This window comes from Nyctibius grandis, chromosome 8 (genome assembly GCF_013368605.1).
Source record: "Nyctibius grandis isolate bNycGra1 chromosome 8, bNycGra1.pri, whole genome shotgun sequence".
NCBI classification, from domain to species: Eukaryota; Metazoa; Chordata; class Aves; order Nyctibiiformes; family Nyctibiidae; genus Nyctibius; species Nyctibius grandis.
The window spans coordinates 38,749,615-38,762,110 of NC_090665.1; the positions used below are offsets into that span (position 1 = coordinate 38,749,615).

General features: G+C 53.1%; 1 protein-coding gene across 1 annotated transcript in view; it reads left to right on the forward strand.

Moving 5' to 3' along the window:
* RNF220 (ring finger protein 220) overlaps positions 1–12,496 on the forward strand; it is a 225,082-nt gene that overhangs the window by 147,771 nt on the left and 64,815 nt on the right. Inside the window, 1 exon segment of the mRNA XM_068406809.1 lies at positions 4,272–4,317. Within this exon segment, the coding sequence (XP_068262910.1) occupies positions 4,272–4,317 (46 nt within the window).

Consider the following 12,496-nt stretch of genomic DNA (forward strand, 5'->3'; position numbering starts at 1 on the left):
GTGGTGGGCTGAAGCACAGCACTGGAGCTGTTTCTGGCCTTATTGCTGCTGCACTGAAACTTGAAGCAAGTCCCGTCACTGCTCTGTGCTCAGATTTCCCCTCTGAGCACATCTCTCTCTCTCTCTCTCCTCACTCAAGCCGTAGCTACAATCACAACAGCTTTCCAGCCTTGCTCTGGGATGCTGCGGTGATGCCCCGGATGCCTGTGAGCACAGAGGGCTCCTGCCCTGCTTCCCTGGGGCAAGTGCCTGGCACCAGGCTTCTGCCCGGGCTGGGGGCTCAGCGAGAGCCCTGCCTGCATCTGGTGGGCTCTAGGTACCAAGAGCACACCCTGGGTCGGGGTCCTTTGCCTGGCGGCTGATGAGCCATCTCCCATGGGGAGCAGGGCTTCTGCTTTTCTCCTGACTTGGGCACCCAGAAAACTTCTCTTTTCTTTTAGAGGAAAGCTGAGGTTCCTACAGTGGCTTGCAAGAGCAAAGGCTTAAATGAAAAGGAGAAGTACCACATTGCTCGTGGTAAAACACAATCAGATCACTTAGCCTTCATCTCATGCCCTGGGTTTTCCATGTGGGAAGCAGCAGCTTCCATTCATGGGGATGATAAGGTACCACTCCCTGCATATTGCTTTTTTTTTCCCCTATGGCAAGCACACCCCAATAGGCAGGACCATAACAAAAGAAAGAAATAAACCTGAAGGTCATCATGCTCTCTCTACTCCACAGCAGGAGCAGAGAAACCCCAAGACTGTGGGTAAGGAGGGCACATACTGGGCATGCTGAGATGCCCTTTGCCCTTTAGGACATCACGACTGAAGCGTTGGGTCTGAACAGCCCCTTGGGGCTCACTCAAGGCCATGCCAGGAGATTCCCAGTTCCATCTAGGGATGCTCCTAACCAAATCCCTGCCTAGCGTTAAAAGACATCTGCACGTCTGTGGTATAGCCTGACTCGTGTTTTCATTGTGGAGGGCCTTGCTGAGAGTAAGTGTTCTTCTTAAAGCTGCTGTGCCCTAATATAGAGGAGTGATGGGTCCCCGGTGAGCGCCCCGGAGCGCGTGGGGACCTCTTGACGTGAACGGGTGATGCAGCTGCAGGGCTGGGCAGAGCCCTCCAGCAGCAACAGAGCAGGGACCTTATTTTGTCCCCACAGAGGTGTAGGACACCCGAACACATGGGGATGCACTCATGCGTGGCCAGGACTGGTGCCACAGCCCTGAGGGAACCAGTGAGGAAGCAGCCTCGTATCGCTTGGAAATGCAAAGGTGTCAGGAGAGAGAGAAGGAGGCTGTCCAAACCACTGGGTATTTCCAGGGCTTTTCTTGTCTTCTTTGGTACTTTGGAGGGGTTGCCTAAAAGGGAAAGAAGTTGTTTTGCTGTAATGAACTAGATAAACAATTCCCCAAATAGATTAAAACTAACTGTAACTTATAAAAGCGGGTAGTAATTATATTTTATTAGCTAGCAAAACACCATTTTTTTATTTCGTAGGATAATTCTGCGTAAATCACCTTAATTAGAAGTGTCAGACGAGCCCGTGAATATCGTACTTAGTAACTGATTTCCTATGTACAGGTTATAATTTAAAACACATGGATCACTCGCCGAGTGGAAATATGCTAGCCATGAAATAATGTGGGGAGTGTTGGGGTTATTACTATGTAAATGTGTAATCATTTCAGACCACTGCAGCCTGGCTGGGTGATTAAAGAGAATCCCAAGGTCTCCAAAGATTGTGCTCTCTGCAAGGGCCTAGAGCGAAAAAACTTTAAAAGGCACCGAAAAGTGTTTGAACTTTAAAGGTCTTGATTTCCCTTTTACCATTTTTAATTTGTCTGCGGTGTTTATGGAGGGGAAGGTTTCTCTTTGCTGACGGCCTTTCAATCCTCAGCCTGCTGCCAGCATCCTTAAGAGGCATAGGGGGCTGCAGCCGCTGTAATTCGGGGGGTTGTTTAGTGGGACGGAGGAAAGCACCCTTAAATTGCAGGGTCTTGGGACTTGGATGACCGGGGCTTGTGCCCATTCCTGGCCTGCCTCTGGAAATAAATAAAAACAAATCGCAAACTCTTATTAGCAATAGAGTGGGGTGAAATTGCAAGGAGGAGGGTGGTTCTTAATAACCCTCCAAATGAAGAATAAAATAACTTGGCAGAGTTTATCTAAATCAGTCCCCTTCCCCATCAGTCCCAACGGCAGAGGCTTGGCCTTTTGGCTGACCAGAGACTCTCGTCCCGAAAACTGCAGTTTTCTGGCACTAACACGATTTCTGGGAGGAATTAATGAGATTCTTCCTCTTTCCCTTGAAAAGGAATAATTTTAAACACCTTTAACAAGAAAAGGAAGGAAATGAGTTGGGTTTTTTAACCTGGTGTTTGGATTATAAAAGGAAAAAAAAAAGTTGTTTTGCACTTTGGGTGACTGAGAAGTTCAAGGTAGTGCTGGAGATGGGGAGGGGATGGAAATCCTTCCCATCAGGGGCGTTTGGGCACAGGCTGGAGGTGGTGCTGGGGCTGCATCTCCGGGGGCAGCGGGGACTGACTCTGCTCCCCGCCGCCTCCCAAGAGCCGGGGGGGAGGGTAGAGCTGGGGCATGGGGGGCATCCTGCACCCCCCAGCAAGCACCCAGCAGCGCATCCCCTCGGGGAAGGGGGGCTGCGAGGGAGGCGATGCCCCAGCCCATCGATTGGTGGTCCCCGGGAACCACAGCCGCTTGCTCTGCGGAACTGCGGCATTTGGGGGGACCTGATGGGGACAGATAACTGCACGTTCCCCGCTGTGTCGGGGTGGGGGGTGAGGTGGCACTGGGAGAGGAGGGGGACTGTAGCCCCAGGAGAAAACACCTTCCTCCATCCCTGCTCATTTCATAACACCCAGCCATCTGCCAAATCAAGGCAGATTAAAGCCAGCCAAATTCAATTTCTCCCTGCTGCCACTGCAGCTCGGCATCTGGGGCTAAAGTGTCCCCGACAAAGCGAACATGACAGGCACATTGCTTTTTTGTCACATCTAGTACCGTGTTGATCTTCTAAAAGTCTCATAAAAAATTATTGATGTCTCCCATATTGCTGTGATTGAGAAGAAAGGGGCGCGGGCGTGCGGAGCCGGGCGTGCGCGCGCGGGCAAGCGTGTGTGCGTACGTATATTAATGTTTCTGGAGTAGATCTGATTTGATATGTCTTGTTCTATTGTCAGCATCTGTTTAGCGAGGCTTTTTAATACTTTCTGGCTGCCGATCACTCATCCTTAGCCTGGGATGCAGGCTTGCATACAAATTTTGTTATTAAACACAATTCCATTCCCCCCCCTTGCCCACCCTCCGCCTCCCCCCACTAGCCCCCCCCTCCACCCACCCATCCATCACCTCCCCGGGGCTGTGGGGAGCTGGGAGCCAGCCGCCCCACCGGCGCGCGCTTACAAGCACAGGCACCGGGCTTGGCAACATATTTCAAGAGCCTTTTGCCTGCTGCAGGTGCTTTGCATTGACAAATCGAATCATGGGGAAATAATTTATTTCCTAATGCTGTTTGCAGCATGTTAGCAGGAGAATTTACATGAGAGAGATTACTTTAATAACCCCAAAATTACAGTGCAGGCCTCCCCACCATGTCGGCTTTGATATGTAATTGTTTCAAGTTTAACCTGTCTGGATGGGGGAAGGTGTTATTAAATCTATAGCATCTCCCGCTGGCGAGGCCAGGCGAGGAGGAGCACCGTGGCGGGGACCTCCTTCCCTGCTAAATGGGGAACAACCTGAATTAACAAATCACGCCAGCCTCCGGCAGAGCTGCTGCTTCCACGGCACAGCTGGAGCTGAGGGGAACTTCTTTCCCTTGCTCTTACACCGATTTAATCTCCTTCTCTCTCCTTCCCTCCTTTTTTTTATTGTGCCTGACCCTACGCAGGGCTCGTCACCTCCGCTCTCCTCGCCTTGGCTCTCCTCCCTGTGCCTCTGCAGATTTGCTCCCTGCTTTTCCCCAGGACTGGGAGAGGAGCTGTGCAAGCCCCCGAGGAGGGGGAGAGTCAGGATTTCACTCTGCATCGTGTGTCTGGGTTTGGGGGGTTCCATTCATAGGATCATTTTATTCCAGCTGGAGAAATAGTTGGTGCCGCCCTCCTGTCCGTGCACCTCGGGTCAGGGTGAGGAGGCTCTCGTTGGTCCAGGGAAGGGAAGCCATGCGCTTTGCTATTTGACCCCATGAGATCCCTCGAAGCGCTGCTCCCCTTGCCCGCCGCAGCGGTTTTGTGACTCTGACCCCATTCTCTTCTCTCTTGGCAGCAAGAGCTCCATCCTGAAGGATGCCATGGCAGCAGGCACCCCCAAGGTAAGTGAGCACAACTCAGCACGCTTTCCTCCTCCCAAGGGATGCTCTTTACACCTCCTCACCTTCCCAGCCCACTCCCTGTCCTGCTACTCAGTGTCCCCCAGGAAAGTGGCCACACTTTGGGGGCCGGCCAGCACTGGGGGAAGCTGCTGCCCCATTCACCCATTGGGCTGGAGCGGCAGAGTCCCCGCATGGGGCTCTCTCATTTCCCATGCAGCTGAGGGACAGTGGAGCTGAAGGAACCGGCAGGCTCCGGGACTCCAGATTGTGTCTAATGACAGCTAATGAGAGCTGATCACACGGAGGCTGAGCTCAGCCTGGGAAATCATGTGCAGGAGTTCCTGGAGCCGGAGCCATATGCCAGCTTTGGCAGAGGGGAGTGGGACTGCCTCACAGGAGCAAAGCACACTCAAGGATGAGCCCAAATCACTAACAGACCCCATCTCAGGTGCAGTCCCCTCCCCAGGACCCACCTCCCATCCCCTTGGCTCAGAATGCAAAAATGCTAGATGCACGGAGCACCATGGCATCACTGCAAAAGGCATCGTTTACTAATTAGTATCACTGTTAGCTTGGCAAATGCAAGTGGCCCAGTCTCTCCTATGCTTCTGGAGACATAGTCCAAGCCAGGGAGGCTCCTGGCTTCCAGGGAAGCACAAGGCATCTCTCATGGGAGTTGTCTTCATGCTTGTTTTAATAGAATCAACTTCAGGTCTCACTCTCTCTTTTTTTTTTCTGGAAGCTTTGGGTTGTTCTTGGCATGTGATGTCAGAAATGGAGACTGAAATTTCAGCTCTAGGTTTTCCTCTTGGGTGTCTTGCCAAGCACGTTAACACCTTGTCTGCACCACCAAGTGAGGGGCTGGGGAACCACTGTGCTGACCTGAGTTCCCAGCAGGCAGGGATACCTCTCAACTTAACCCAACAATTTCCCAAACCCTCCAAGGGAAAATAAAGATCACAGCAATACTCCATAGTGCTCCACACTTTTGGCATTCCCATCTCCTGTGTGACTATCCCTGTCTCCTGTGCCCTGTCCGGGGGGAGATGGGGAGGAGAGCGGAGACCTGACAATTTCTCCCATGAAAAACAAGCAGAGTAGAAAGCGATCAACAAACCCACCCGCCACTGAAAATCCACGGAGCGTGAGGCTGCCTTGGGACGTACCATAGGGGCTGGAAAGGGCACCCACAAAATGAAAGTAGCTGGACTCTGCAGGCTTCCCTTTCCCTCCTCATCAGGTCTGAGTGTAGATAACTCAACAGTCCCAAGCACAGAGCCTGCGAGGGAGAAGGACGGCTAGGAAGACAGATTAGCTGTTTGGAGGGAAACGCAGTGAGTGACTGACAGAGACCAGATAAAGAAGAAGGTCCATCTCGCGGCAGGGTTGGGCTTTTGAAGTTTCCATTGACAAAGAATCCCATTTGCCTTGAGCGAGGGGATTAAACTGGGACTGGAGCGTCGTTCTATGTAAAAGAGATCAATCGTCCCCTGTCACCACATGGATCTTTTCCCTTTGCCCGTCACGTCTGGGGCTAAGAACATTACTTCAAGAAGCCAGGAGAGCAGGGAGGGAGAGGGTGAAATCAGGAAATCTTTCATTCCCTTCTCAGAGAGCTTGAAAGCTTCTCAGCCCAGGAGGATTCATTATATCTAGGTGGCTTTTGCTAGGAGACAAGTCCTGTGTGGCATGGGAAGGTACAGCGCCGTCACCTTCACCTGAGCTTGGTATTAAAGGTCCCTTTGTAACCACACAGAATTGATCAGGAGGGTGGTGTGGAGATGAAGGCTGCTCTTTCCCTTTGTGCCCACTGATCGTCTGCAACATGGGGTGGGAATAGCCCATTGGGATGTGGAGTGTCTCCGAGAAGGTCCTGCTGGGGACAAAGCTGGGCCCCTGGGCCACCTTTAACAGGGGTCCCAGGTGGAAAGATGGGGACAGACCCCAGGGTGGGCTTGCAGCCCATGCCCAGGCACCCAGGCATCACTGGAGGTCTGGTAGGCATCACCTGGGAAGAGCTGAGGCCTGTGCCGTGTCCCACTTCCCACCCTGGGCACTGGTGGAAGGAGTCACGGGGACTGCCGCTGGGTTTCCTGGAGGGTCCTTCTCCCCAAGCCAACAAAAGGGATGACAGCTCCAGCAGCTCAGCAGCAGGAGAAAGGAGCTGCATCTCCCTGTCCCTTGGGAGCATCCAGCATCCCCTGGCAATGTGTGCAGGCTGGTCCCACTCAGGGCCATGGGAGCTGGGGTAGGGTGCAGGCTGACCTGTTACTTCTGTGGTCACTGGTGGCTTTAACACCACTTTAGGACTCATTTAGGACCTTGCATATAGTATTACAACCGTTGCTGCTTCTGTGCTAGCCTGAGGCTCTTCCTGGGGTGCAGCTGGAGGCAGGGGGTTTAACTCCACCATGCTCTGTCTCCTGGCTCTGCTCCCATCCCTTCCCCGCAGTTGCCTCAGCAAACGTTTCTCCTGGCAATAAAACCCCAGATGTAAACGCATGTTCCTCACTCGCTGCTTTCCTGCCCCTGAAGTGCTGTCACTCACTGTACTGGGTCAATTTTCATGGCAATATGTCAAAGAAAATCCAATCACTCAACATGGGATGTGATGAATGCAGGATTATTGTATCAGGTTCTTCTATTATCGGAGCTGACGGAGGCAGTGACGGCCAGGCAGAGGTGCGAGCTGGGGAGCTCTGGCCAACACATCTGCTGGGCGCCTGGGCTCCACCTCTGCAAAGGCAGCTCGGAGGGCAGCTCTGAGCACCACATAGCTCCACAGCGTCCAGGATCCTCCTTGGCTTTCTGTTAGTGACCAAGCCCAAGCGATGGTCATATGCCAGTGTGGGCAAGCCACTTGGACAAGCAGCTGCCAAACCTGCGTAGTGAGCCTCAGGGTGAGATTTCTATCCAACCCTGACTGCCACTTACTTAGGAAAGCTGGTGACAGCAAGCTGAGCTCTGCCAGCCTCTGGCTGGGGAGAAGGGCCTGAGATAGCTGCTTGGTGTCTTCAGGAAGTCCCATGGCCTGCGGACAGCAAGGGGAACAGCGCTGTCTCCTCTCAGCTGTAGTTTCTGTCCCTAATTGCAAGCTTGGATGTTTCACCCCCAAGGCTTGTGATAGCCTTTGGTGCCTTGATCTTCACATTGCTGAGAGCCAGGCAGCCCACCAAGCCCCCACAGGTCAAGGCAACAGCTTGTTCTTGCTGGGCTGCCTCGTGCCAATGCTTTGCAGCAGGCAGAGAAATAAAAAGTTGCTGAAAGCCCATCTCCTTTGCGGAAAGCGCATCCAGTGGCCCTGCTCTGGGAAAGGTCTTCCTCAGGCATTGGACTTCAAGGAGAGTTCTGGACACCTGTAGCATCCTTCTCTGATGATATCTGAGACTCCAGAAGGAAGAGGTGGGAAAAGAAATGCTTCACCAAGGAGAAGTTTCAGTGTCAGTGGGAACAGATACTTCACTCCCATGGGAAGAGATGGAGGATGTCCTCGCTCTTGCTAAGCTAGAGGCCGTGGCTCCATGGTCCCATTCACCATTGTGGTTGTTCACTAACCTTTCACTGTTGTCCTGGGTCACCATGGGGAAGCCCAACACCAGAGTCATTCAGGAGGACACTCTGAAGGTGTGCCCAAGCCAGCCATGCCCCAGACCTCTGTGAGCCCAGAGCTTCCCTGCAGCACTCTGCAATGTGGCCAGAGGCCATGTTTGAGGCAGGCCAGGCAGCAGGGTTGTCTTGCGGAGGCATATGGACAGCACTGCAGGCTCTGTCCAGGCTCGTGGCTGCCCAGAAGTCTGTACGTAGCTGTCAGCAGTGTGTAGTTCCCCTGGGCATCGTTCCTGGGCTTCGTGATCCCTCCTTGCCCTTCCCCTCTTGCCTTGGCTGCCTCTTGCAAGGGGTTGCAATGTGCGGGCGAGGAGCACACATTGAGCTGAACCCATGCTGGTGAGGTGTATGAGCAGCGTAACTCTGACTGTTCCTGCTCTCCATTGAGCAGCCAGCAGTAACTCCAAGAGTTGGTGTCCCCAGGTCCTCCTAGCTACCTAAGAGCATCTCTTCGCCACTGCCTGTCTGGCCTATGGCTCTCCTTCCACGGGCTGTCAGTAGGTGGGATATCATCTGTGCCCAGAGAGATCTCAACCCCTAAATTTCAAGATATTAGCTGCAGACTGTTGCCTGTCACCTAACAGCGTCCGCTGAACTTTCTTGTAACCTCTCTGAAAGTGCCAGTGCTGACCGGTGAAGGGAAGAGGCTGGGCTCTGTGAAGCACCCTGCTCTTGCAGCGGGTTCGGCATTCCTTTTCCACTGCTGCTTCCTGATACGTGACTGTAAATTGTCTTTCCCACTAAAGGTCCAGCCCGTGCGCTGGCTTTTGCTGCAAGCAAACACACAGCCAGGAACAACATCCATCTCCCGCGCCCAGCAGATGCTTGCGGCCGGTTTGTTTAGGTGTGCGCCCAGCTCCCGGGGGTGCCCGCAGGCAGGCGGCCAGCACGCTGCCCGAGACCTCCGGCGGAGCTGGGAACCAAGACACAGTGCCAGAGCCCTTTGATTCCCCCACCCTCCCCCGTGATTTTACAGATTCACTGAGCAGTTTGAGAGAGAATTACAGCACCTAGAGGGAAATTTGACCACTAAAGCCCTCCAAGGAAAAGGAGCTTTGAAGCAAGCAAGATTTGGAGTCTTAAACCTTGACAGAATGTCTGTATTAAGCCCTTCGCAGCTGCCTCGCTCAAGATGAAATTTCTAGCACAATCATTTAACTTCTCCGTATCATGTCTGGTGGTAGGAACAGGGTACGAGTGTTTGGGCCCTGGGGTTTTAACTCCTTCTCTTGTGTCACTGACTCGCTGCAGGGGTTGGAGAAGTCACTCACCATATCTGTGCCCCCTCCTTCTGTAGCTGTGATTTACAAGGAAAGATTAGAAAGCTACATCTGACATTGTGGCCAAGCCGGGGACACGAGAACAGCCCACAGATGCACGAAGGAGGGGAAATTACCTAGGATGAGTGTTGGCTGAACGCTCTCCCTGCCAGTTCGGGGTGATAAATACCAGAGCCACTCCAAAAAAAATCTCTGCCAGGTTTTATTCCATAAAACAAATTACCCCATGCACAAACAAAGCCCCTCGCTCCCTTGGGCCAAACAGATGTGCCCCTCCCTTCTAGTCCGGGGGAAACCGCTGTGTTCGGCAGGAGGAGCGGAGAGGGTTGTGGTCCTGGGGGGGGAGCCGGACAGGCTGGCAGACCTTGGCCAGACCTCTTTCCCCCTCCATCCCCAATGGGCGGTTCTGCTGGAAGAGGCCCCTTTCCCCACCATGTAGCTGGGGTCTCGCCCAAGAGGACCCAGAGCTCGATTGCAATCCCAGGTGTGACTGTAACATGCACAGAAATAAATCAGTAGCTCACATTTCTGTAAGCTTACTCTGCTTGCGGACCACTGGAATCCTTCAGCGAAGGCCAGAAGCTGCTGATACCATTATTTCTCTTCACTATTCACACCCTTCTCACATTTAAGCCTTTCAGCCCCAGCTCCATCCCACCTTTATCTCTGCCAGCTAAAGCCACTAGATAATTTACCTCTAACTTTCCCAGGAGCAAATGCAGACCCTCCGAAAGCTTCTAGGAAACCTCAGCTCTAATAGTAGCATCTTGTGTCAGGGATCCTCTAGCAATAACATAAAAAACGGTGAGCAGAGTTAGGGGGGAAAATCGCAGCAAGGCTTGGTATCACTCATTGCTTTCGGGTTACAGTTCCCAAGTGATAACAGCTATTAGCAACACTTTGACGGCTTCCCTACCGTGGAGGGGAGGGCAGGAGACAGAAAACATGTCAAGCCATCACCTCCATGTTAAGTGATAAGTACCTATTTAGACGGCTAGAGTTAAAGCTGAATGCATCAAGCAGGGAACACTTTGCGCCAAAATAAAAAAAAAAAAAATAAGAGAAGGCCATATAGATACATAAAAAGCGGGGTTAGGGTGTTTGTTCTGCTGACAGCAGCTGTGATGGATTGTTTAAGAAAAATAGACTCCCTGTGTTTTTCCAAGGCTATCAGAAAGCAGGAGTCCAGCACTTTAATACTCTCAAATGACTGGCCTTGAGAGGCAGCAGAATGTCAGCGGCACCGGCTGGGCTCCTCCACGGCACTGACACCTGCCCCGGGAGGCGGCAGGGCTTCGGGCTGGGGGCGGCAATGTGCCGGCAATTTCCATCCATTTCCTCGGGCTGGCGGCCTGCACCCTGACCCCGTCCCCTCCCCTCACGCTGCCCCAGGCCCACGCTTCGAGCGTGTGTGGGTCAGGAGTCGGTGGCGTGTTGGCACGCATGCCCCTCGCCGCCATCGCCTCGGAGCAGCCCGTGGTTCCTCCACCCGAGCAGGAGGAGCAGGTCGGAGAGCGATGGACTGGGATCACAGCAGCTGCATGATGCACATTCGATTCATGCCGAACCTGCCTGTGTATTTATATATATAAACTATATGTCGTTCCTAAGTGCAATGAGACTGATGAAACACTTGCAGATACTGCAACCCAGCTCTGCAGAATTGCCCATGGAGGGAGTCGGGAGCTACCAGGGTGTGAACCTGGCAGCATGAGCAAGGCTGACGTGGCCTCTGCTTCCTGCGGTGCCACGTCCCCGGGGACAGCCCGGATCCGCGGGTAAAGCCATACACCCAGACGTGCCCAAGCCATACACCCAGATGTGTCAAGCCATACACCCAGACGTGCCCAAGCCATACACCCAGACGTGCCCAAGCCATACACCTAGACTTGTCTGCTCCCCTTGGCACAGCACTGCTGGGCTGCACAGGGTGGGAAGGGAACACCAAGCAGGGCCATGGCTGCCAGGCACAGCAGGAGGGGCAGGAGGAAAGAGGGAGTACATGGCTCGGGCAAGATTGATGGCCTCGTTGCCATTAAGAAAAAAATTAGCCGGTGGCGGCTATCATATTAAAGGGTGAAGAAGCCGTGAATTATTTTCTTAAAGATCTTATCACTTACAATGATAATTTTACCTTCCAAAAGGCCACTTTTAATGAGGCAAGCCAGGCAAAAAGTCATGATTTAATGCCAGATTTTTTTTTCCAAACACATTTTACTGCTTTTTTGTCCATGTTTAAAAAGCGCCGGTGACCTTTTTTTATTTAGCTTGCCCCAGGTGTAATGCTCAGGCTGATCCTCTCAGGGTTTATAACCTCCGCAGAGAGTGCCTTTACCCAATGGAGAGATGATTTAAAGGGAGGGAGAAATATTGAGGCTGCATGGCCGCTCACACAAGGCCCTTGCTCCATCTTTGGTGCTGGGAGCCGTGGTTGTCAAGGGAAAGTGGGACCGGGGAGGGACGAGGGTGCTCTCGCCCTGATAGCCCCACTCAGATGCACCCTGAAGGGGAGCTGGACTGAACTGGCAACCAGGCGGAGATGAGCTGGCTGGTGGCCTTTTCCTGGGGGGAAAGGGACATCTCAGCATCAAGGCTTGTTCCCACCATGCCAAAGCAGATCGTCCCCGATGGTAGCAAGCATCTCTGCACAGCCCTGTCTGCACGCAGAGCACCCAGCACCATGTTTTTGGGGTGGGATGGCAGAATTCGGGGCTGCCCTGCGGCTTGGGTATGCATGAGGGCTGGGAGGGCATGTGTAAAGCTGCCTTTTCCCTCCGCACCCGTCTTCCCAGACGCCAGTTGAGAGAGGTATGGGGATCGTATCACTGCCCCTTCCCCACTTGCCGGTACCTGGGTGGGAGTGAGCGGTGTGGATGCAGGGAGCAGCAAATCCTCAGCTTGGCATGCTGTGGCCCTGCGTCCTCACTGCTTAGCCATCGGGAAACAGACCCAACGCAACGATTTGGGGAAAAAAGAGGCCAAAATGGGGATGGCGGAGGGGCTGGCCTCATGCAGAAATGAAAGTCACCCTGATAGTGAGTGCCTTTCCTAATCCCTTAGCCCCTGAGCCTGCATCCCTGCCTGCCCCGCCAGCTGCCTGACAGGCAAAGCGTGGCACAGCACAGGGAAATGAGAAAAACAAATGAAGTCAAGTTTCCTAAGAGTGAAGGGGAAGTGTGACTTGGCATCTCTAACGCTGTGTTTAACATGCCGGCAAGGTATTTAGAATTGAAGTGCTTGCACGCAATTTAAAAATAGACAGTTTATTAATCTAAACTGCAAGTGTATGTAGA